This window comes from Sceloporus occidentalis, unplaced genomic scaffold (assembly GCF_023333645.1).
Source record: "Sceloporus occidentalis isolate IW3139 unplaced genomic scaffold, rSceOcc1.0.p SCAF_15, whole genome shotgun sequence".
In the NCBI taxonomy this organism is placed as follows: domain Eukaryota; kingdom Metazoa; phylum Chordata; class Lepidosauria; order Squamata; family Phrynosomatidae; genus Sceloporus; species Sceloporus occidentalis.
In genome coordinates, this window is record NW_028316995.1 from 4,368,475 (window position 1) to 4,395,776 (window position 27,302).

Sequence of the window (27,302 nt, forward strand, 5' to 3'; positions counted from 1 at the left end):
AGTATTCATTTGTCGAAGACTTCTTTTTACACCCAATAAGTGAATAAATGTTAGCGGAGTAGAACTTGAGAAATGGAAAATGTTGTTAGTGAGAAGAAGATGGGTAGTTTTTTTGGAGCATGTAAATTTTAAGGAAAAAAATCATAATTTTTGCAAATTTTATTTAAGAAAAAAAAAGGAACTGGAAATATTAGAGAAAGTTGGAAAAACTCTACCTAGAATCACTTGTCTCTGCCAACCTATTGTTCATGATGGCTAGTGCTCCGACCCCTCCTGAGAATCCATTTTGCCTGGTAGTCATGCACACAGTTCTAGGGTAGCCATTGGCTGTTTCAGATAACTGTTTCTGCAGAATGGCAAGAGATACTTTATTTGATGCTGTAAGGTCTCTCATGGAGATCATCTCACCAGAAAGTCTCCTGCCCTCTGTGTCGCTGTCAAAATTTTCTGTGTCAACAGACAGGGGATTCCTGCGGAACCGAGCTCCTGGAGTAATAGCATTGCGGCGCCCAAGACGGGCATTTGATTTATGGCACTTATAGCAGCATCTGTACCTACATTTTTTTAAAAGCCAGTTTAAAACTTGCTTGATTACAATCGATATGACGTTAAAAAGAGAGTAAATGCAACATACTCCCAAAAATATAAACATGAAATTTCCAAACCTGTATAATCCCTGATATTGGTACTCTGCATTTTGGCTGCTTACCAAATCTCCAAAGCCAATGGTGCTAAAAGTGACAAAGCAATAATATAAGGAATCAATGTAGTTCCATCCTTCTACAGGTGTGTACATGGCTGATGCACAACAAGAAAGGGTTATGGCAAAAATGCCCAGGATCAGCATAACGTGATACACCGAGGGCTTCCATCCAACAAGACTGTCCACCTCTGACACGGATGATCCTCTTCGAACGGTGGGTGGCAGAAGTCCATTTCTCCTCAGTTGCCTTTCATGGCAAGATTTCATTATAAAAGCCAAAAGTGATATTATCCTTTCCAAGAAAAGGTTGAAAAACAGTATGGTTCCAGCACATCCAAAGAGGCCATAAAAGATGAGAAATACTTTCCCGGTGACAGTGGCTGGAGTGGTCATCCCAAAACCTGCAGGGACAGAGACAGTTGCAGAGAATTAATTACAAAATTAAATGTTTTAACATAGAATTACATTGGTTCGGAATTCTTGTATTTAAGTATACAACAGACATCTTGATGATTTCACAGGTTTAGGTACAGGACCAGGTCAATCAGCAGCAATGGCTCACCAACCGGTTACCTAGCATTACTCTATCTAGTCTTCTCTTTCTCTCTCTTAGGAGGTAGAGAAATGCGTCCATACTTGTTATGTTATTTGGTAGAAATTTTCATAATATATTTTAATCTCACAGCTTTAAATACAACTAATTTCAAAACCAATGAATTTATTGAAAACAATACATTGTATTTTTCATAGCCAACTCGCTATAATTAGTTAAGTACGATAAAGTAAATTCTGCTTGCAACTATTATGAATATCTTTCTTCTCTTGTACTATATCTAAAACTAAGCAGCAGAAATTATTTTTGCAAGATACCACAAACACATCTATTTTCAAAGGACGAAAAGAATATTTCACTCTTTAATTCAAGATTTATTTTTGGCATCAAAGCTCTGATAATGATGCCATGTTTTAACAGTTAATTCAAGATGAGGTTTCCAAAGAAAAAGACAGCACAGTTAAAATATCGCAATATGGTCCATTAATTCAAACTCGTTATTCAGATAAAAAAATGAATTCACAGTCACTTTGCTCCAGCAAATTTGTTAATATTCTTGGCTCAGAATAAGTGTTAGGCATAATAAGCAGTTAAGCACTAAAAGCGATGATACATTTTTGTTGGTATAAATTACACAAATGAACCAAAAATTACCATGAAAAATCTCAGAAGGGAATAACACCCCAAAAGTCCATATGCTTAATTACAATTGTTACTTCAGGACCCGTCATTTTGTTTTGGACTTACAATTCCAATTAACTAGCAGCAAATTTATCTAAGTAGGCTACACTAAAAAAGAACTGACACATATAAAATAATCCATTGGTTTTATTATCATCAATGCTTGTAATTTATTCAGATTTATGTTTCCCACATTACTCTTTATGTCTGCCTCCATCGAAGACATAGAATGATTTTTTGTAATTTCCTATGAGCACTAAGTAAGGATAGCATTAGAATCTTACTGTCGGTCCCTGACTCTTCATTCAGGTATTAGACTCCACAGTAGTCTATTCTGGTAACTCTGATGGTCCCAAGCAGTGCCAGACTGATCTTTAGGCACACGCTCCCTAGCTTTGTGAGCCCCTGGTACTATAATGGATAATTTGGATGGTGGCGGGGCATAGCAGCAGAAGTCTTGCAGACTGCTGTAGCCGTGAGGAAGGCAGTCAGTAGGGTTGCATACTTGCGTGGAGCCTGGTGCCTAAAAGATAAGAGTAATTGATTGAGTCTGAATATGTGTGTTTTTCTTCTTTCTGTCTTGTGTCTGTCTACTTCTCTTGTCTGTCTATATTACCCCCTTTCTTTATTTCCATTTTCACTATGTATCACCTCTTTCCTCTCTCCCTCCTCCCCTCTTTGTCTCTATTCCTGTCTCCTCTCCGATTCCTTCTTTGCTCTTGCTTTCTTCTCTCCATTTCCTCTCTCCCTATTTTCATAATTCCCCCTCTCACACACACACACACACAGCACTTTCCTGCAGCTTCTCCTCCACCCACACGCAACACTATCCAACAGCAACAACATCACGTGTACAATGCTATCCAGCAGCTAACGACAACACTATTCAGTAGTCTCACTCCATCAATACAATATGCGACATAAGGGTCTTATGATATAACATTACTCTGGCACTTGTCTCAACCTACATACATATTATGTAGGATAGAGAATAGAGTTGTCCCTCTGTCCTGGGCTTACCACTGTCTTAAAGCAGGTTATACGTAGGTTACCATTGGCACATTGTCAATGATAATATCAAACCTTCTGCCACAGAACTTTCCATAGAAAACATATGAACCAGTATAATATGAAATGAAATAACAAAACTCACTGGCAACACATCTGTGGGACACGAATAGACGAAGATATAATGTGGACATTTTCGCCCCCAGAAGATGGGATTGTTTGTTGCGTGAACTTGGAAGAGCTCCGTGGAACAAGTGCTGCTCTGCCGATTTATATGTCTTTGCATAAGTGTACATCTGTATTCACTGGACTGTGGATCACCCGAATTAGATTTAAAATACTGTCATATGGACACTGGAAGAACTGTAATTTACTTTGCAGATGCATTTTGGGACATTTTTAAAGATGAATTAAGCCACTTTAAGACTCATATGCAGGTAATAAATTCTATTTAAAGAAGTATTGATTTTTATTTATTAGACAGAATCAATCCTAATCAATTGTAATCAAGCTATCTGAATGATCAACAACCTTTTTAGATCATCCCCATCCAAGCTGTTCACTCCTACTGTTTGACTTCCCCCTCAACCACTGACTAGATTATAAGCTTACAAGAGCAGGTCCTCTTCTCTTTTTGTACCAGTTTGTTATTGTTTGTGATTTTAATGTATTTATTTGATTGTAACAGCGCTATAGAATCTGCTGGTGCTATATAAACAGTAGCCTAAGTGTGGCGGTCCACCCTGGGTGCCACTCATCAGGGGGTGCCTGTTGGCCTGATGGCTGCCTAACGCAGGCCTGCAGCCCCCGGACCAGGGAAATCAGTAAGAGAGGTAAGTGGGTGCAGGAGAGTGAATGGGTGAGTGAGTGAATGAATGTTAGTGGGTGATTGAATGAAGTTAGTAGTAAGTTACTGTTTAGGGGGTGAAATGGTACAGGCAGGCTGATTATGGGGGACATAGCTGGCACATGCAGGCTGATTGGGGTGGCAGAGGTGGCAAAGGCAGGCTAATTGGGGGGGAGTGGCATAGGCATGCTGATTTGGGGGGGCAGAGGTGGCACGTGTAGGCTGCTAAAGGGGCAGGGTTGGCACAGACAGGCTGTTTCAGGGGCAGACTTGGCAAAGACAGGCTTTTTTCCAGAGACAAGCTGTTTCAGGGGCAGAGTTGGCACAGGCAGGCTGTTTCAGGGGCAAAGGTGACACAGACAGACTGCTTCAGGGGCAGAGGTGGCACAGGCAGACTGTTTCAGGTATTTATTTATTTTTGGTTTTTTCTATTAATTTGTATTTATTTGCTAATACGGTTACTGTCAGGGTGAGCTTTGTCAGGGATGTGGTGTCATCATTCAATTTTTTTGAGAGGATGGTTTTATTCTAATAGTGTTATTAAATATACATTGGGTACTTTTTATTATTAATAAGAGTGCTAGTGACTAATTGCTTTGTAAAAGTATTTTTATAAAAGAAACAAAAAATATATTCAATAAACTTCCTTAATAGGGAGAGCACAGAGATATGACATTATATCATTGTGGTTGCGGAGGGTGCTGTTGGGAGTGCTGCCCTTAATCAGGCCTAGGACAGCTCAGTTCCCCCACCACTACAGGGACCCATTTTAAGTCATTGCTCTGAATGTATTTCTTGTGACTATAGAGTGCATGACAGTGTCACAAAGGAGGCAGAGTGGACTGTTGGGGGAATTTAGCCTGGAGGGAAATGGTGATATACACAAGGGTCAATATCAAGCTCAGTCTCCCGGTTAAAAAGGGTCACAATTTGAAATGTTTATTTTGTGATCTTCTACACATTTGCTACCGCACTTTGTTGGTGACCAAGGACTTTTAGTAATACTTGATAGCATTCCGCTAACTATTGATCTCAATAAACAAGCAGCATTTGATTCAAGACACTGGTGTTTTATAGAGAAGCTGGTTGCTAGAGTGGCACAAGCTAAGGAGGTGGTCCAGCCAACCCTGGGGCTAGATGTGTTAAGCCACTCATGAGCTGAGCCTGATTTCCCAGCGACATAAGGAAATATGCATGCTTGTGAGGACCAACGTTTATAAACAATAGGAGGCATTCAAGCTAGCTGTGCTCCAGCTCAGACTGATCTATTTATATTTTGCATACTTTTAAGCACTCATCCACAGACACCAGATGGCTTTTCTCTCAGAGATCTCATGGTGCTGCCCCAACCACAAGCGATTGTGGGTAGGCACATGCAAATAAGGCTAACAACTATCACCTTTGCCTCCATATCCACTTTATACATGGATCCCTTGAAAGTAATTGCCCGCTGTACAAGACAGCCTTTAGACAAAACTCAGGAAGAGATGCAGTAGCCAGATCACCACTCATGAACAGCTGTTTTCACCTTAATGGGACTCGTCAGCATGAGGTTGTGATACTGGCTTGATAGTTGAGGCCTGAGGTAGCCAAGAAATACCATTACATAAGTTATGGTGGGTAAAGGTGATGGAAAACCCTTCTACTCAAAGTTAAGGGGTAGTAGAAGTATTATTAAACACTCATCTACAGACACCAGACAAGCCAGAAGGCTTATTTTACCCTCAGAAATCTTATGGTGCTGCCACAACCACAAGGGATTCTGGGTAGGCACATGCAAATAAGGTTAACTTGTATAAAATGAATATACAAGTTAACCTTATTTGCATGTGCCTACCCAGAAGGGTTTTTCCATCACCCACTATAACTTATGTAATGGTATTTAGCGTACTCATAGCTGCTATCTGCCTTCTAAAACAGGTAGCACCATTATATCCACAGGGCATGTGAATGGTTTCCTACCGAATGACAAGGATCATCTTCAAGGATGAAGGAACCAGACAGGCATTAATGTCAAAGGTACCCTAGTCTGTTTACGTTATGCACGTTACAACTGTCCCTTAAAGGTATGTTCAATCCAGGATTTATTGGGATTTGTTTGACAATGACTGATTGTTTTCATTTTAAGAATTGTAACATGGGTATTATTTGATAGGACTCCCTGACAGCACTAATCCTATCGTACACTTAACTTGAATAAAATCAGTGTTTTGCTTAACAGTGTGTGAACTCTGCATATTATCTCTTTCTGTTTGCAAGATACAAGCATGCTTTCTTTTTAGACTCCAGCTAACAGAGTATTTGCATTAATCCCTGTCTGTATTTGTTCACAGGTTCAGACTTGTCAATTTGTTGATGTTTATCTCTGGCAGTGGCGTCGGCAGGGGGGGCCAGAGGGGGCCATGGCCCCCCTACATCATGCTGTGCCCCCCGGTGTGCCCCCCCAATTGAAACGCCGTCTTTTTTTTTTTTTTTTAATAGACCCGGAGGAGAGAGTGAGAGGCGCCGAGCGGTTGCTGAGGAATAAGTTCTCAGCAACCGTTCGGCGCCTCTCACTCTTCTCCGCGACCGCGAGGCCTCTTCCTGGTTCGCAGTGCCGGCATTTCAAGCCGAGCGCCGGTATATGTCGTCATATCCGGCGCCCAGCAGTGAAGCCGGCAGAACCAGGGATACAGAGACCTCGCGATCTCACCGCTGGACAAGCCCAAGGTAAGTGAACTTCAAAGGGGGGGTTAGAAAGTTAGGAGGGGGTTAGAGAGAAGAGGTAGATAGGAAGTGAGAAGGGGTAGATAAGGATAGATTGGGAGGGAGAGGGGGTAGATTGGGAGGGAGATGGGGGTGGATGGGATACATTGGGAGGGAGAGGGGATAGTTAGGATTGATTGGGAGGGAGAGGGGGGTAGATGGGAGGGAGAGGGGGGTACATAGGATAGATTGGGAGGGAGAGGGGGGTACATAGGATAGATTGGGAGGCAGATGTGGTAGATAGAGAGGCAGATGTGGTAGATAGGGAGGGAGATGTGGTAGATAGGATAGATTGGGAGGGAGAGGGGGTAGATAGGATAGATTGGGAGGGAGAGGGGGTAGATAGGATAGATTGGGAGGGAGAGGGGGTAGATAGGATAGATTGGGAGGGAGAGGGGGTAGATAGGATAGATTGGGAGGGAGAGGTCTTTATGGGACAAAAACGGCGTACGTTCAGCTGTTTGGGGACAAAGTTGACATAATGTGTAACTTAGGTGCTGGTCAGGTTCTATGTGGGCAGCGTGGACACCAGGGCTGGCTTTGGGGTGTGTGACCAGTGATCTATGCCTGTAATTTAGGGGGGTTTATCTATACCTTTAATGCAGAGTTTATATGTAATTTCCAATTGATTTATATCTGCAAAGCTGGGTTTTGTGTCATTCTGTTCATCTGTATCGGCTATATTTCCATACATTATTAATGTTTACCTGCAAATATAGGATTTGCATGTCTTATTCAGTTGATCAATACCTGGAGTGCTGTTTCCATGTGTTGATTATTTGATCTAAACCTTCAGTGCTGAGTGTACATGTGATTTCCAGTTGATATATACCTGCAATGCTGGGTTTGTGTGTTCTGTTGGTTTATACCTGCAATGCTATGTTTCCATACATTATTTATGTATACCTGCAAATACAAGTTTTTTTTTAATCTCATTCAGTTGCATGTGCTGTTTCCATGTGTTGTTTATTTGATCTATACCTGAACTACAGGGTGTAAGTAAAAGAGCGCTATGGTTTAGTGAATGAGGGGGAGGACCTCTCAATGTCACGGTGCAGTCAGAAGGAGGGAACACTGCACTGACTCTCACTGTCTTCCCCTGATCTGCAGTCAGTGTGGCAAATATATTGGCAGCAGGGTCTAATATTAATATATATTGGCTGCAGGGGCTAATATTAATATATATCGGAAGCTGGGACTAATGTTTATATATATCAGCAGCAGGGGCTAATATTAATATATATTGTCTGCAGGGCCTATTATCAATAAATATTGGCTGCAGGGGCTAATATTTATATATGTTGGCTGCAGGGACTAATACTATATATCGGCAGTAGGGGCTAATATTAATATATGTTGGCAGCAGGGTATAATTTCTATGTATATCGGCAGCAGGGTATAATATAAGTATGTATCCGCAGCAGGGGCTAATATTAATATATATCCGCAGCAGGGGTTAATATTAATATATATCGGAAGCAGGGTCTAATATTTATATATATTGTCAGCAGGGGCTAATATTAAAGAATGAAAAATAACTGTCACTTTAGCTGTTATTTTGAAATCATATTTTAATCACAGTCTTTACTTCAAAGAGATAAGTGCATATTATGTAGTTAAAAATGCACGTCTAACGTGTGTGTGTGTGTATATATATATATATATAGTGTATATGTACCGTTTTATAATTGGCCCCCCTACTTTGGTCCCTGGCCCCCCATGTGCCCCCCCTAAATATGAAACCTGGAGACGCCACTGATCTCTGGGACTGTACTGGAGTAGGCCCTGAAACACTTTTATCTGAGTGAACAATTGGAGCACAGTGCAACGCGGATAAAAATAACTTGTGTGCTAAATACAAAATCTAGGATTGTATTTCTAGACTAATAGAACACACAGTGCTTTACACTAACAATCACTTTCAACCTTGATATTCTACCTGAACATTTAGTAGACACATTCAGGCCTGGACTGGTCACTGTGTATACAGGGCAATGACTAATGCCCCAAGCCCAGTGCTAATTTATTAATTCAATGGGGCATTTAATCAGATGCCTTATGTAGGGTGACCATATTCCCTACCTGCCATTCAGGGACACTTACTTTCTCCAGTCACTTACTTTCTGCATCAAAGTTATGCTTCGGACTGGCCAATGACTATTGTCATTACTAAAGTCCACCAAATTACATGCTGTTGAGGGTTACTTTCCGGGAGCTGGTAGCTTATGATTGCACAAAATTAGGTCTCACCTGTCATTAGGCAGAAAAGGTAAAATTTAATTCCAAAGACAAGCGCTTTGATATTTGTGTATTGTTTTAAGTTTAGTGGTATATGGGAATACTTGCTGGAATAATACTTTGGCTTCAACAACCAGGTGCTGGCTCAGTGTGAGGTGATTCAGTGCAGCAGCCAGCAGCAAACATGTAAAGCCAACCAGAGGCTGTTCTGCTACCTGCCAAGCAGAGGCTGAGCTGCTACCCGCCACCCAGAGGCTGTGCTGCTACCCGCCAACCAGAGGCTGAGCTGCTACCCGCCAACCAGAGGCTGAGCTGCTACCCGCCAACCAGAGGCTGAGCTGCTACCCGCCAACCAGAGGCTGAGCTGCTACCCGCCAACCAGAGGCTGTGCTGCTACCCGCCAACCAGAGGCTGAGCTGCTACCTGCCAAGCAGAGGCTGAGCTGCTACCCGCCAAGCAGAGGCTGAGCTGCTACCCGCCAAGCAGAGGCTGAGCTGCTACCCGCCACCCAGAGCCTGTGCTGCTACCCGCCAACCAGAGGCTGAGCTGCTACCCGCCAACCAGAGGCTGAGCTGCTACCTGCCAAGCAGAGGCTGAGCTGCTACCCGCCAACCAGAGGCTGAGCTGCTACCCGCCAAGCAGAGGCTGAGCTGCTACCCGCCAACCAGAGGCTGAGCTGCTACCCGCCAACCAGAGGCTGAGCTGCTACCCACCAACCAGAGGCTGTGCTGCTACCCGCCAACCAGAGGCTGAGCTGCTACCCGCCAACCAGAGGCTGAGCTGCTACCCGCCAACCAGAGGCTGAGCTGCTACCTGCCACCCAGAGGCTGAGCTGCTAAGTGCTATTCAAAAAACCATAGGCAGTGCTACTAGACTAGGAGTTGTGAGTGACACTTCCTACACTGTGTCACTCACTCTCCCATTATATCCGCTGATGTAACATCCAATGATGTCACGAAGAAATCCACTCACTGTCCAATAAAAAGCTTATTCATTCGTGTGCACTGCAGTGTGTAGAGCGGCACACCGACAGAGCTTATTCTGGGACACTACACTGTCCCGGAATGAAGGTGCCTCAAAATGCAGGACTGTGGCAGGTGATCCAGGATACATTGTCACCGTAGGCCTATGGATTACTATGCTTTAAATGCACACCTAGAATGGCTCTTGGCCCATAACATTTGATTGCCACATATAACTCCTCTCTAGATCCGCTTACACAAAAAGTAAACAAGACGAAATAGTATCTGGAAAAATAGTCTAATTTTGAAGTCACTGACACAGGCAGATAGCACAACCATTTAGTAAGCATATTGATTATTCTCCATCAAGAGCAAATGTAATATTTAGCAATAAAGGTAATTTAAGTAAAATAAAAATCAGGCCCAAGTTACAGTTATTGATTGTCATATGAAATATAATATCTTTTCCTTTTTTATGTGGTATTGCAATAAGAATTGCTTTATACACTTTAAAATTGTGACCTACAAAATACATTGTAAAATAAAAAAGGAGCAGAAACAATGTTACCTAAACTTATTTGAATGAAACGCTCAGTATCTGCTGGTGAAAGTCTTCATTGCAGGCTATTTTATTTCAGGAAATACTTTATTCTTTAGCAGCTGAGAGCTGCAGACATATAAACCGAAGCAATGTAATAGGTATCGGTACAATTTACAGCCTCAATAAAGAAAGACAGCTGCCTCGGATGTTAGTACAGGTCGGAGGGCATCATTTTAACAAGAAACCTGGAGGAGATTATTACCTTTTCTGGAGTAGCGTTTATAATCAGCTAGACTACTACAACATAACAAATTAAGGTGATAAAGGGGAACTGCAGCCTTCTATATTAAATATAATTATTTATTTTAATAAGCTATTGATCAGCTCCGCTATATCAGCTATATGACAACGAAATATTCAGACTTTATTAGTTTGATCCCTTCCCATAAAACAGTAGTGTAGTGCAAACCCTTGTTTACATTAAATTTAGTGAATGGATTAAACCAGACTCCATGCGGGACACAGCAGTAGGCAGAATCCAGAATATTTAATGAATTCATGTTGTGTATAACATAAAATATGCCATGTCTAATTTATTCCCTGCCCACCACCATCATGTAAATCCTGCACGCTGCTGAGCGGTACGTGTCGCGTGCTGACAGGTGCAAATGGAATTTTTAGGTGTCGTATTTTCAATGCCATTCCCTGAGACCACATGTATAATATCCTTAGTTTCGGATCAATGGTAGGCAGACGCTTGACTAATTGCTCTATAAATGTCACAGGCTTTTTTAAGCATTGGGATTAGCACCAGTGATTGTGTGCAGTTATCCCGGCTACATACATATTTTGCTCCTGTGACAACAATTGGAGATTCTAAACTCATTCCCCACACAAAAGCAGTGAATGACTCATCTGTACTTGTGACGACACAACCTTTAGCGGCACCATTATTGTTTCTTGGTCTACGTGTAGGCACTCACTCAATAAACCACACAACCGAAAGTAATGAATTCTGCTGGGAACCAACAACAATAATTCTCCTGTCAGAAAGACAATACATGCTGGTGTTGCTATAGTTTTTCTTTTGTCCAAGGATGCGCTTAAACTAATCTGGCCACGGATCAGTAATGGGAAGCGATAGCATTGGAATCACAACAACCCCCACTTATGTTGCTCAAATCACTCTAGTTAGTATATATACACACACAGTATCTCACAAACGTGAGTACACCCCTCACATTATTGTAAATATTTTATTATATATTTTCATGGGCAACACTTAAGAATTGACCCTCTGCTACAATGTAAAGTAGTGAGTGTACAGCCTGTATAACAGTGTAAATTTACTGTCCCCTCAAATATAACTCAACACACAGCCATTAATGTCTAAACTATGGCAACAAAAGTGAGTACACCCCTAAGTGGAAATATCCAAATTGGGCCCAAAGTGTCAATATTTTGTGTGGCCACCATTATTTTCCAGCACTGCCTTAACCCTCCTGGGCATGGAGTTCACCAGAGCTTCACAGGTTGCCACTGGAGTCCTCTTCCACTCCTCCATGACGACATCACGGAGCTGGTGGATGATATATTGATATATATATATATATATATATATATATATATATAGGATTAAATAAGAAGAAGGTAAAGTTAGTGGAAATTATTTCACAAGAATGGTCACATTTGTCAATGACGTTGATGTGAGCTCAAAGCAAGTATCCCAGTTGGTCTGGAAGGCAGAGCCAAAGGCAATAAAATCTGGGTTCATATCCCAGGAGATGATAACACTTTTTATAACATTCCACTATGCTCGATAACCAGTAATAAATGAGGTTAAGAAGGCGAAAAATTCTTCCTAAGCATAACACAAAACTAAAGAGCATAAAAAATGAGCACATGCCCAGCAAATAACATTCAAATTCAAGTAGCGGCGAGCTAAGCTAACCATATAGTGTGACGGAATCCCCAATATTTATGCCTGAGGTAGGTATTTTTTGAATGTTGTTTGCAGGGTACGTGCTGATTTCTTGCTCTGTTAAAAAAAAAATACTTTGAAGAAGTATTTTTAATTGGTGAGATTTCCCTTTAAGGTATTACAGCAGACTACATGGACTTCGCAGTCCTTTTTTTTCAGTGACTGCCTTCGGTGTTCAAGAGCTGGACAAGTTACAGGGAAAGGCTGGCAATATTCAGTCCAGGGGACAACTCCAGCCAAAAGCAGAGAATGCTCCATCTGTATGATCCATACATTTACAGAAAGGGAACATAAAGAAAACACATACAAAATGCAGAAAGATCCAGTCATCACTGAAGTGCCTTTAAAGTCCTCTAGACATCCTGGTGGCTATATGAAGAACTGCTACAAGAAAAAGTTTTAGGTAGTGGGCAAAAATGTTTTCACAGGCAAGCACGTTTCACTAAAAATCCCTTTTCTGCTTAATGGTTCTGGAATCTAGTTACTATTTTAATATACTTCATACTACTCAAGATAAAAATATATTTCAATTACAAAAAAACACATCCTAACATCCTAGTCCTCACCATAAGCTCATCCATGATGATCCTCTACCAAAAGATCACAACCCACTTCATATGATCCCAGCTTTACGGCAAGACATTCCTGGAGCAGATGTTGTATGTTACTACAGGAAAAACAACAATTATGTTACTTTACATGGCTTTTTAAGTTATATCTGACAAAGAGACAAAATAACATGAATAGGCTTCAATAGGTTTTAAATTTCAGTGCTTACCACGCAAATCATCCTGCTACGTCTATGACAAGAAAATTAGTATTATTGAACATCAAAGTGCCATAGATCAAAATGATACATAATTTAATCCAAAAAGTTTCTAAAAACACTCAAAGATGTTAAATATCTATTACCAACCTGTAATTAGTACTTTCAAGGAAAAGCCATGTAACTTTTTGAACATTTTAATTCCTTATCTAATTATAGATGTCCCACAGCCTTCCCATTCTCTGTAGAGTGAGTCTGTGTCAAACATTCTACCTTCTCACTGATGGCATGGATGGCAGATTTCCATCACATTACCAACACATGCCCTCAGTATCTATGTATGTGCACACAGCATTACGCATAGTAAACCCGGCAATTCCAAGAGATTGCCAGCAGTGACCAGAAGAATAAAAGAAATGTTACAAAGTGGAAAGCCTGTTGTCTACCGGAAAGAAGGGCATCAGTGATCTTAGGGGGCAAAACCCCGAGGTTGGGAACTGAGCTAATGGAAATACAAATATGCCATTTAACCTGTTTCTAAGAGTAACCTGGTCAACATGATGGTATGGCCTTGAGTGATACTCACCACTGGCTGCACATCATTTATCCATGTAACAATTTATTTTTTCTTTATTTTATTATGTATGTTTGTTGAATATAATGAATAGTTCACTGTACTCAAAGCCCATTCAGGTTAACATAGAAACATCTACAATTGTTATATTTGTAGCAATGCCCTAAAACCTGTAAAAGACTTGTGTCTCCATAAATGACTGGGAGACCTCCCAGCTAATTCCAACATGGGCTGGACAATTGTTTCTAGTTCGTGATCTGTACTGATACAGCTGGTTCTAGAAGTTGATGGTACAGCTGACATTCGAATGGGCTGCACACACTAGGTGTAAATTACTACAAAACCATGGCAGTAATATGGAGTTGGCCCTCTCATATGCAACTATAACAGACTCCACTCTTCTGGGAAAACTTCCAACTAAAGTTTAGGGCATGTCTATGGGAATTTGTGGACAGACCTCTGTGCAGGCCACTCGATTTCCTCTGTATCAAACACATCAAACCATCTCTTTACGGATCTTGGTTTGTAGGCACAGTAATGCTGGTCAACACGATAGGTCAAACTGGTGCCACAAACGTGGAGGCATAATTCACTGGAAATAAGGGGCCTAGCCCAAATCCCAAAAATCAGCCCCACGCCATAGGTGGTGTTGCTCTGGCATCCATCAAAGTCATTCATCAGACTTTCAGATAATGAAGCATGATTCATTACTCCCTGCAACACGCTTCCCCTGCTGAACAAGTTGTCCAGGTGCAGGGGAGGGTTGGCAACATTCAGTCCAGGGGACAATTCCATCCAGAGTCTAGTGGTGGTGTGCTTTACACCACTCTAGCCGACTCTTGGTATTGTGCATACTAATGGCAGCTCGTGCCATGGAAACCCATTTCACTATGTTCGCGACACATGTAACTTCCAGAGGCAGTTTGGAACTATGTAGTGAGTGATGCTACAAAGGACAATAGAGTTTTTTTACATGCTACATTCCCTAGGCTCGTTCTGCGAATGTGCGTGGTCTACTGCTTCATGGCTGAGCTGTTGAAGCCTGAACTCAATAATTAGGAGGTGTCTCCACATACTTGTGATCATTTAGTGTATCTATATCAACCATTTTTTTTATATGTGAGTAATTTATAGGCATGGATCTTTTGCACATAAAATAGAGAAAAAGATTCTAAGATGCTTTGGCTTCTTATGATGCAGAATGAGGTCAGATGAAAAGAGGAGCAGATTGTTTTCTAATTATTACTAGTTAGGAAATGAAAACTGACAGCTTTTTATGAAGTAAATTCAAAAGAAGGATAAGGTAATTAAATTGCAACCAGGCAACCTCTGGACCCTGGGGATAAAGTCATTGAAAACACTTTTTTATTATGATGTTTGTCTTGTAAGTGGTCCTCGGAGACAGTGACTTAGCTACACAACCTTAAATTTCCAGTTTCTTTGAATTATTTCCTTTTTTGAAATGCAATGACAAAACTGCATTTCAGCTTTATATAGAACACTAATAAGGCTAGAAGCCCAGAGGCTATAGCAGAAAAAAAAATAATGTTAGAATAACAACTATCTCAAATATGTGATACGTTATTTTTTCCCTCTCTCAGTACACATCTCCTATTCCCCGTGCTCCACAAAAACTTGGACTTATTTCACATGCCTTAATTATTCCGCTGGCAGAATTTACAGAGGTCGATAAGATTATACGTGCTTTACTTGTTGTTGCATTAGCTGCTGTTTAATTTAGTCATATATTAATATAAATAGGATGCCTAGCATCTTAGGGAATCGCACGTGTACGACTTAAACAATACCAGAACCAAACACTTAATGCAATGTTACTGTATTCATTTTCTGATATGAGAATAACTGTAGCTTCCAGAATTCGTCAACAACAATATGTTTAATATTCTTGGTTTTTTTGAATAATACACTATTTAAACTTTAATAAATAACCTTTAAAAAAACAGATATGCTGCCAGTAGAAGATTTTATAAAATTTTCAGGGATGAGTAGAGTTTTCTCCGCCAAGTGGAACTGTCTGTCTCTCTCTACATTTGTAATGACATATCCTTGTTCTGGCTTATATTTGATGAGATCTTATGCTAATGGCGCATTGGCCTGATTAGTGCATGCCTACGTGGTCAGTGGATGCCTCTCGCCGCTCCCTTGCGAGGCACTGGAGAGATCAAACAACATCATTGAAAGTACATTGAGTTTTCTCAAAAGTTCAACGCAACAAAAAAACATAAAGCAATGGTCTACAAAGGAAATCCTAATTACTATTCAAGTTTATTGCTCCTACAAGCTCTACATTTATTTTGGAAGTGGGGTTGCTAAAAGGAGACATGATGAGAAGGTAGATCTCTCACAAGCATTCCTACTACATGTATCGCAGGTCTAGGATCTTCAATGATAAGCGGTTTGCGTCTGGACAAAAAGGTTCACCTCCTACTTTCTCCCATTTACAATCAACTGTAAATGCATAGATACAGTAAGATGGTAAGTTTCATACAAACACTGAAAACAAGCTTCATCATACACTTAGAATTGTAAGATACCTAAAAGATTATAATTAAACTCATAAAACTCACCTCCTCTCCCGCCAAATTTGCAGCTACCCCCCCCACACACACACACACTACGCACCAATAGCCCTGCCACCCACATGGGTAGTCCTGCACAAAGCACCAGATGAGTGATATTTCTGGGTAACCCACCCTGGAAAGTTTCCGAGTATGATTATAACCTTGAAAGAGCAGAGCCATCTTCTCTTTCCGCGTCAGAATGTCTTATGTGTGTGTTCATTCTCCCGTTTTATAATAATGTTACTGAATCTGCTGGCCCTAGAGAAGGCTACGACAAGCAGCATTTATAATCTGAGAAAGTGATCTGCTTCATGAGGTAGCATATTGAACTTTAGTATAGTCAACACATCTCATCTGTATAGTATATCAACTAGTTTAGATGTTGCAGCTAACCTCAGCTGGGCTCCGGCATAAACTGAAGTTCAAGCCACATGTCCAAAGTTCAAAAATAAGATTCAGATGAACTCTTAATTCCAAACAGAAAGTGTAAAGCCAGGCAGTTCAATTTTTAATTGGCCCCCCACACACTTACTAATAAACTTATTTACTTGCTTTCATCCTTCATCATCTCTATATGTCACATGTGGTGCTTCTGTGGCGTGTGATGTCACTTGCTGTTCACGCACAAACCAGATCACCCCTTTATCATTAAAGCGAACATATGTCAACTCGGTGGATTACAAATGCCATCTTTGGAGTACAGTTATTATTTTGTTGGTCTTTTTAGATGTTATATTTTCTGCTGCACAGAGATGTCACTATAATTTGAAGGCATTCTAATTTACTCAGTATCAAAGCCTACCATTAACTTTAATTATATAGTGTAATGTTATTCTATCTAGAATATGTCGATTTCAATTCAGCTGTGACAGAACTATAGTGGGCAACAGTTAGGTTAATTATCCTATCTGTGTGTAACCTTTACACCAATCAAGATAAACTCATAGACTCTCATACTGACTAAAACCATGGAGCTCTTGAAGGGGTTTGGGGGAATACTACTTGTTTCTGGGACTTTCAATTCAGAATGGAAATATTAATTGCATAACACATCACTGGGAATTTCCCAAGAACTTGCCCAGAGATCTTTACCTTCTATACTTTCTTCTCCATATGCGAGCGGCAAGGAGGAAAAGCCAGGCTTAACCAAGTTGAGCTTCTCCTGCAAGAATGGATAGGTGATCCTATATAATTCATAGATAAATAATTTAGATTATATTCAGGAAATATTATCTATGTATTATGTAAAACCAGCTTAGCTCTTATTAAAAGTTCTTTGACAAAATCTCAATTCAGTGAATCCATGACACAGTAAGTAAGCAATTCCTCTTGCTACTACACAACAGGTTAATTTTATATTCTGCTTTGGAATACACCTAAATCTTTGAATGATGTTTTGCAGTACATGGTCAGTATAGCTGCCAATGTATTAAAACTCCGAACTAAATTGTTGCTTCAATCACATTACATGACTACATAAGCTACATGTTATGACTACATCTTGACCTAACCAGTCCATGATTCACAAAAGCGTGATGGTGGGGCACCTCTTCCTTTGGCCTGTTTTTTAGTAGTATGCAGTGTAGTGTCTGTGTCTTCACAGAGTAAGTAAATTAGAAAGTAATCTCAGCCCATACAATGGAGCTATTTGGCAGACAGCATCTATTAATTCCCGGTGAAGCCCGAAAACAGCCTTTGGCTGGTGAAAATTAATCATCTGGGGCCACTGACTGAAACTTCTAGAGTAATTCTACTTATAGCCACCATGATGTCTAGAGGAAGAAGGACTTTAGGTGGCATTTCAGTGACTGGACCTTTTTCTATACTTTCTATTTATTTTCTATACATTCTCTTTCTCTAAAAATGTTTTGGTCTGGACTGGATTGTGAACACAAAGTATTTCTTCTGGCAGATGTGTTTTGGGCTGCTTTATTAATGGGCCTCACAGCCTGACTTGGTCCCTGGGATGAATGCTGCCAGACTTTACTTGGATAAAGGATCACATTCATGGTAGCTGGGCAGCCTTCCAAGGATTTTTGCTATTATAGTCCTAGAAAAGAAAACTGTAGGCAGAAAACACATCTGGGAAATGTAGGTAGAGGCCGATGTATTTATCATGTTACATTGCTATTGCTTATTTCATGTTTAGTCTTTGTTTTTTACAAATATAGCATGGAAGAAGACATATAGAATTGATAACATGTTTTTCAATATAAGGATTGAAAAACAAGCCCTTTCTAATTTTTATGTTACTATTTCTAATCCCTAATCTGTTGATTAGCATTTAGAAATATGTATAATGGCGAGAGTTGGAAAATATATAGCATATAAACAGGTTCCTTAGGAAACTAAGAGCTTAACATGCTTTAATTATGATTCATTGCAACATCAGTAGTGCAGAATGTAAGATACTGGTTGGAAATAATGAAAAGTCTAGAACAGTTTTTTGTAGCATTACTGCTCTACTAAAATGAAGTTAGCTGAATATTATATACAATAAAATACATATGTTCAAGGGGTATGACGACTAGAATAGACATATATGATATGTATGATATATATGTCAGATAAAATAACCAAGTTATGAATCCACTACTCAGACAGCAATCAAGATAAAGAAAATCAAGATAAAAATAAGCTGCCCAATGATTTTGCAACATCTTAATCATACTGTTGAGAAGCAGGGGCATAAGTACAGGGCCCTTGCACCAAAATTGTTCTGGGGGCACCAAACTTCACAGCTGGACTGTGCCATCATTGTCCCCAAACAACTTGTCTGTGCCTTTTTTGCTCCTTGCCCCCCTTTCCAACATACACTCTGGCACAGATAAATAAATACACTTACACTCATACTCACTAACACACATGTACACATTCATTCTAACACACACTCCATCTCACCCACAAACACCTACACATACATGCTCACACACAAAGACCTACACATTCATGCTCACACACAAGCACATGCCCATACATGCTGACACACACACACAATTACACATCCATGCTCACATACATACATACATACATATATAGACACATACATATATGCAGACACATATACACACATCCCACGCCGGTGGCTTAAGGGTTCATTTCTACATTATTTCTACTTTTAGATTAAAATACCATACTATTAGGAAACAGAAATCTCAATGACTGATAGGGCAATTACATTTAAATAAAACATTGGCAAATGAAATGGAGAATAAAATTTTTTATTTAAAATGCACAATTTTTATTTCATGTTTAAATTTTAATACATTATATCTTAAATACATCATTTACAAGCGACTGGAGAATTGTATCTTTCCAGCTGCAGAATATTATTTGATGTATTATTGATGGCTTTTTGCAGTTCAAATCTGATACAACATAGTATTTGTAAAACTATATCTATGCTGCCTTAATGTTCTTAACACATCATATGGCAGTTTTTGAGATGTTTCTAAAACAGTCTGTCTATCCATTTTGGTATTCAGTATTATTTGGGCACTTTGGGAATTCATCTGTACCGCCTCATCATTTCTGTTTCCACCATAATTAAAAAATTAGAAAGCCAATGATGACAGTGGAGTTTAGCTCATGCTGGGATATGTCACCTTCCAAACAGAAGAGGTATCATCATAGACGGTATCAATAAAATCTAGCATATGAGCCTTTTAAATAATATATAGGCAGTTTTTATCCACAACTGATTAATGTCAAGTTTTTCTTTAAGATATTGGTCTGGTTTTAGCTATGATTTGAGAATCTCAATTCAGAAGAAGTGGTAATGGTGCTGTATTAATTCTCAGTGCTGCCCCCACCGCACCACCACTCTCCTGCTTCTGTATTTTAGAGATGCGTGGTGTCAGGTGGAAGTAAACTATGGAGACTGTGTTAATGGGCCAGCTAAGGTGATCAATGATCCCCTATTTAATGAGCCAATCGAGCAACGGCGCTACAGGGAGTTTTACAGCAGAATATTTTAGGAATGTTGTTCAATAACCATTCTGCAATTATCGATTCAAGGTAGCTCTGGGTGTTCCATGCACCAAAATAAAAAAGGTCTTAAAGGGACACTCCAATCATCATAGCAGAATGATCCCTTTATATTTTCTGTGTCACCCTTGCAAATGCATGGAGGGTTCATAACGGGATACTCTTGTATTCATTCAGCCCTTCCTCCTGCTACTTGGTCTGCAGGAGATGTGTTCAGCTGATATACTCACTGCCAGTCCGCTCCAGCAGCTCAGTGCTATGTGGGATGGAAGACTAATGAGACTCCTGGTATGGGAGATTAATGAGACTCCTGGTATGGGAGATTAATGAGACTCCCAGTGCACATGTGCAGAAAATTATTTCAACAGAAGTGTTTTCCTGCCACTGATTGGATTCTTCAAGTGTTGGGCAATGGAGCTCCTCCTTGGGCCAAGTTCTACTGCAGATCTGAAGCTGCAACTTCCCCTAATGTTAAGTGATTACTTTATTTAAGGTTTAGTGAATACATATTAAAGTAATTACACAAATGAACACATACAAAAGTCAACCTAAGACACTTAATGCAGACTATAAAACTTTTATTGTTGGTATTTAGAAAGTAAATTATATCTTCATTCCTGTTCATAATTAACATATGGTTTAGATTCCTCTGACTGGTAAATACTAAGACAGTCTGTACTCTGAGCTATAGTAAGGGAAGAGCAGTCCTTATCCTTACATCAGGTTAGGTTTAGGATGATGTACGGTGAAACAATGCAAGCCAAGTCCCAATTTAGCAATTGGGCAGATGAGGTTACTTTCTGAAAAAATATCTAATTATTTTCTTGTAGTAATTGTTCTGTAAAGCATGTGTAGTAGACTGTAAGGCACATGATGGGCATGTGAAAGCAGGATTTCACAGGGGACGGGAAGAATGAGCAAAAAATCCAGCCAGCCATCCTAGAGTATGTGTCTTGGCAGCACATCCGTTATGGTGCTTATGTGTATACAGGATGAAGGTTATCAGACCCGTGCATGCTCAGATCACCAATAATCTTTGGCTTTCTCCAGCCTCCAAAAGAAACTGGAATGCCGGAGGAATTACCTGCTGCATTTAAGGTGCTGAATCAGCAACACTGCAGACTGTAGTTGGGTAGGTTACCCAGAAACAGACATGATAGAGCTGTATATTTTATGGAATATATACAAATGATGTGCAGTAATAACGGAATGGGAATATGAGCTGGCATCAAAACAAAGAAAGATAATTTGACAGTTAAGAACCATTTGTACACCACATTCCATCTAGATTGTAAGCATTTAAGCAGGACTATCTTTACTCAATTTTAGTTTTGTCATACCCTTATATATCATACAATATATGTATTGTAAGAACTGCATAAGTTGTTGACGCTATATAAATAAAAGATAATAATAACGCAGCCCATCTACTGTCTGTTTTTTCCTGCTGTAAAGACTCAAACCTGAAGCACAGTCCTTGGTCTTGTCATCGATTCAGGATAGCCATATGCCTATTTCATGTATGTTTCAATTGCTTTACTGTATTAACTTCTACCACTTTTGCTGGGAGGCTTTTCTATTTACCCACCACCCTCTCAGTATAGCAAAACTTCCTCCATCTAAAACTCCGACCCTTTTAGATTATGACCTCTTGTTCTATAATTACTCCAGCTTTGAAATAAACTTCCCTCCTGTACATTGATAAATATTTAAATACCGTATTTGCTCGATTATAAGACGAGGTTTTTTCAGAGCAAATGCTCTGAAAAATACCCCTCGTCTTATATTCGAGGCTGTCTTATAATCAGGCCTCAAATAGAGGTCTGACTATAAGACTAAGATCCAGATCCCCCACAGCGCTGCAGGGAACCTGGATCCTCCTCTCTGGTAACCTCCGCTGCTGCCGGCACTTCCTCTGGGGCTTCTATCACCGAGCGCCGATGTGGTGTGACGTGACCATGGAGGCAGAGTGGCATTTAGGCAGGTATGAGGCATATCAGGGAGGCAGAGTGGCATATAGGGGGTTAAAAGGCATTTCTAAGTGGGGCAGAGTAGCAAGCTGTGGGGCAGATGTGCATAACTGCGGTGCAGGTTGGCAAATAAAAGGAAATAAAAAAACCCCAAAAATTCTCAATCATAGTTTTTATTAAACATGAAAAATAGTTTACATGTGAATTAATATTTTCTAGTAAAACATTTTTCCTATGGGGTCATCTTATATTCAGGCTTTTTCTTTTTTTCCCTAAATTAATATTAAAATTTTAGGGGGTCATCTTATAATTGAGCAATTATGGTATTTCAATCATCCCTTTAAATGCTAATATATGAATAATTTGAAGAAGGTAAGATGACGTGAGCCATAACTCGAGCCATGATGTAACTCAAACTCAGGTCTAAAATGGCTTGTTGAAAGAGTAAATTGCTGTGAGTGGAGTTAATGTAATCCAGTGATGGTGTATAGGGTGTTATTATTTATTCTTGATAGCTTAGAACTAGGCAGGTTTCTTTTTTCATTCTTTCTTTAATAGGACGTTTGGGTATCTAGGTTTTACCATCTGTTTTATTTCCTCATATAAAGCAAAGCACACAGGCCTTTTATGTGACATGCTGGATGCGTAATGCTTGTTTTCAGCTTTCCTTTCTATCCTCTGTTTGTTACACACAAAAGCAATTCATGCATGCGAAGCGGCAGGTGAGGTAGTATGCGCTGAGATAATCACTGGTTCCATAATACTCATTTTTACCAGCCTGTACTTATTTGCATTATCAGCCGCGTTTATTTGCGATCATTTTCGAGAAGTATTAATACCGGTGTAAGTATTATGTGCAGATCGCTATGGTATTAACAGTGTTCACTGCTGTGATAACACATATTATACAAAAGTGTGCCTACTACCCAGGGCCGGTCTGAGTCCCGAACAAATCATGCAGCTGTCCGCTGTGCCCGGACCAGGGGGAGCCGACAGTGACCCCAATGTGTAGAAGCCTGTCTGGTACGTGACATGGGGGCGACATAATCGTTGGCAAATAAACAAAATGGCCACTGAATTAGATCACAAGCTAATTTTTGGAAATAAAAAATCACCTAAATCTTAACACCTCTTTAGAAATTATTTTTTTAATCCTAGACGTTATGTTGCATCTGTAGTGTAACCACTGGGACAAAAATATTACTGCAAGAGAACATTTTTTTGTCTCAAAACTCTATTTTGTCCTAAATTATCTTTTGTAAAAAAAATAAAAAAAAGATAATTGATTTTTTTTCCCTTAACACCGTAACCAGAAAAGTGAATTGAAACAACAATGTTAAAAAATATAATAATAATAATAATTAAAATTAATAATAATTTTATTATATTATTTTAATTATAATAATATAATTTTTTCCCCTCTAGAACAGAACTTAATAATTATCGTTTTGCTTCTGTTTAAATGTTTTTTTCTTATCTGGCCATTTAGTTGATAACCGGAGGTATTTAGAACATAATAAAATGGGGAGGGAATTAGTGGCGGCTTCCTTGTGTCCTACTTTCAGTACAAGAATATTCCTGACAACCTTTTGTGGAGGTGTAATCGTCCTTATTGAGCAAATTCCTGCAAGAAAATCAATTACACGTCCCTTGATCATTATTATCTGTTTATTATACCCAGAGAAGCATGTGACTGCCTCAAGGGTTTCACAGTAAATGTATAAAAAGGGATTCCAAGTGATGACTGTATTTCTAGTGGATATGGAATAATGGATGGAGTTTATTTATTAAAAATAAAAGAACTAAATGCTGCAAATATATAAAATAAAATATTCACATGATACAGAGACAATTTGTAAGCATTCACATTGTAGTATAAATGGAAAAATGAATGCTTTGCTATGTATGGTGTCATAAAATCAGAAAAGAGCTGAATTATATTGTAATTGAAGTACGTATTCTTAAAAAAATTATAAGTGATCAGAGACAGACATTGGGCACAAACAGCGCATATGTCAGATTACTAAAGTTTCTTTTAAAGCTATTATAGATGAACTGGGATTTGTGAGGTTACCTTGAACATTGTATATTGTATTTGCTTTCATTTTTGATGATCTTCTCATATATGTTTGATATTTTATTTACGTTTACTTTTGTTTTGTATTTTCATAAAAATTACTTGAAAAGGGATTTGTAAGGGGCATAAGCGTAAATGACATGAAGTAAAAGTGAGATACACTCTTCTGGGAAGGCTTTCAACAAGATTTTGGAGGGTTTTGTCCATTTATCTAGTAGAGCATTTAGGATGAACTGGAACGGAAATTGCGAGCCAGGCCTTCTCTTCCAACATCAGTGCCTGACCTCATAAATGCTCTACTAGTTTAATGGGTGAACAGTCCCAGAAAAACACTCCAAAGTCTTGTGGAAACCTTCCCAGGAGAGTGGAAGCAAAGGGGAGAACAACTACATATTAATGTCTATGTATTTAGAATGCAATTTCATCAAAGCCCCTGTTGGTGTAATGGTCATTTGTCCCAATACTTTTGTCCATATAGTTTATGATGAAAGAAGAAGGACAAATATTTATATAGTGGTGACAGAGTCTACAGTGCCATAAAATGAGGTTCTACAGAAATTGCATATTTAAACAGAGAGGTCTAAGACTAGGTAGAGATTGCATTTGGGAGCCCCTTAATTTAAGTTCAGGGCTAGTTGGCTGTATAAATGGAGCTTGCCCTGTATGGTGAGGGGATAGCCTTACATAAAGGCAAGGCTATCTCCAGATGCTCATGCGTAGAAGAGAAAATGGGCAAATGCTACCCACCTGCTTGTAAAAGAAAGAAGTGACCCAGAGACCCAGGAAAGCAACACTTCACCGGGAGACTACAGGAAAAACCTAGAGAGTTCTACGAACACTATGATCCACTAATCTAAGTAAACAAAACTGTAAGTCTGTGGCAGACTCACCTGCTTATACAGCAATCCTGGTAGAGCTCCAAAGAGGCCTAGTATCGATGGAGTGGAACTTTGGTGAGTACACATTTGTGTATTGGAGTGTGTCCTTTGTGTTTAACAAGCAGGCCACCACTCCTATCAACTGGAAAATGATGCCAATACTCCAGAGTCAGCAAAGGAACTTTCATGGCTATAAATAACTTTTTTGGATGCAGGTACATTTGCACTTAGATGATTTAATTCAATTTGAATATTTTGGGTGGACATTGCATGTTTAATAGATGTTTTGCATATGAAATCAAATTATGTGAGTAACAAAATCAGACAAAAATGTTTTCTTTTCCTCTAGATAAAATGTGGGATTAAGCTATCAGTTGGGTATGAACACTGATACATACAAAAACAACACTATTATAAAGAGGACGTAAACCCTTTAAAAAAAAGCAAAGAAAACCCCAACTTATTTAGCATACCAACATTATATAGATAAAAAGGAAGCAGCCACCTTACAAAATGATTTCCTGCTGCGATGCTAATCTAAGAAGAGGAATTGGTTATAAATTGTTAAGAATATATTGAAGACAACTACCGTAATTTAAACAAGCTGTAATGGAGTTGGTAATATGAAATTAATCAAAATTGAGTTTTTCTATTATTATTATTGCATTACGTCTCCCAGGCAGGTTTCTCTTAGAAATACTCCAGATAATATAAAATAAAGTACTCAATAGAGATTAGTAAAAAAAAAAAACTAACAATAAAGAAACATAAACAAATGCATAAATAACATGTTTTTGCCCATTTAACAAATTATATTTTACCAAACTTCACTATCAAAGTAAAATCTTAACCTTTTTTTATTCTTATGTTAGCAATCAATTTCTATTTCTGCATGACTTTTCTTCACAACAATTGTTAACGGACGTAAAACTTTCACCCAGTAACTTATCACTGCAAACAAAAATTGTATCCTGATGACCATGTTGTAGGTTATCAGCCTTGAGAGCTGTTGCTGTCACCAATAATTTAACTTTGCAATGTTGTAAATGAACGTATCACAGACTTTATGTAAAAGTCAATATCCCAGCTTGCAATTTGTAGACTGATGGCAACAACAGTGTTCTGTTTATCATGTTAATAAAGAATAGATGAAGTTATCTGTATTAAATTTTCACTTTGACAAGCACAGACAGAAGCAACAATTGCAAAAGTAGCTCTCTGAGACATTTTTTTTCATGCTGCCAAAAGTACCGTATTTGCTCGATTATAAGACGACCCTGATTATAAGACGACCCCCCAAAATCTGAATATTAACTTAGGAAAAAAAGAAAAAGCCTGAATATAAGACGACCCTAAAGGAAAAAAGTTTTACCAGTAAATGTTAATTCATGTAAACTATTTTTTTTAATAAAAGCTATGATTGAGAAAAATATTTTTTTTGTTTTTATTTCTTGTATTTTCCAACCTGTCCCCCAGTTACGCACATCTGCCCCCAGGCTTGCCACTCCAATATGGCACTGTGGCCCATGATATGCCTTTTAACCCTCTATATGCCACTGTGCCCCATGGTATGCCTTTTGACCCCCTATGTGCCACTCTGCCTCCAGAAATGCCTTATACCCCTATATGCCACTCTGCCTCCAGAAATGCCTTATACCCCTATATCCCATTCTGGCATTTAGGGGGTTAAAATGCATATTATGGGGCAGAGTGGCATATAGGGAGGTATAAGGCATTTCAGGAGGCAGAGTGGCATTAAGGGAGTTAAAAGGCATTGTATAGAGCACTCTGCCTCCAGAAATGCCTTATACCCCTATATGCCACTCTGGCATTTAGGGGGTTAAAATGCATATTATGGGGCAGAGTGGCATATAGGTGTATAAGGCATTTCAGGAGGCAGAGTGCTCTATTAAATGCCCCCTTAACGCCACTCCAGAAATGCCCTATGCCCCCATTTAACACACACACACACACACACACACACACCCTATACCCCCATTTAACTAACACACACACACACACACACTCTCCCCTCCCCTCCCCTCTCAGCCCTCTCTTACCGGTGCTTCCAGCCGGGGCAGCGGGTTGACGTCGCCTTCTGCTGCAGCCGGAAGGAGGTGGAGTTGGCAGCGGGGGTTTGTATCCGTCCGTCGCGTATACTTTCCCCGGCTGTCAGAGATCAGAGTTCCCCGCACCGGTGCGGGGAACT

At 39.5% G+C, this 27,302-nt stretch overlaps 1 protein-coding gene across 1 annotated transcript in view; it reads right to left on the reverse strand.

Moving 5' to 3' along the window:
* Positions 1-211: 211 nt before the first annotated feature.
* Positions 212-27,302, reverse strand: part of LOC149303166 (potassium channel subfamily K member 12-like) — a 38,358-nt gene continuing 11,267 nt past the window's right edge. Inside the window, exon 2 of the mRNA XM_089481645.1 lies at positions 212-1,104. Coding sequence (XP_089337771.1) covers positions 212-1,104 — 893 coding nt within the window. The remainder of the gene's footprint in view (positions 1,105-27,302) is intronic.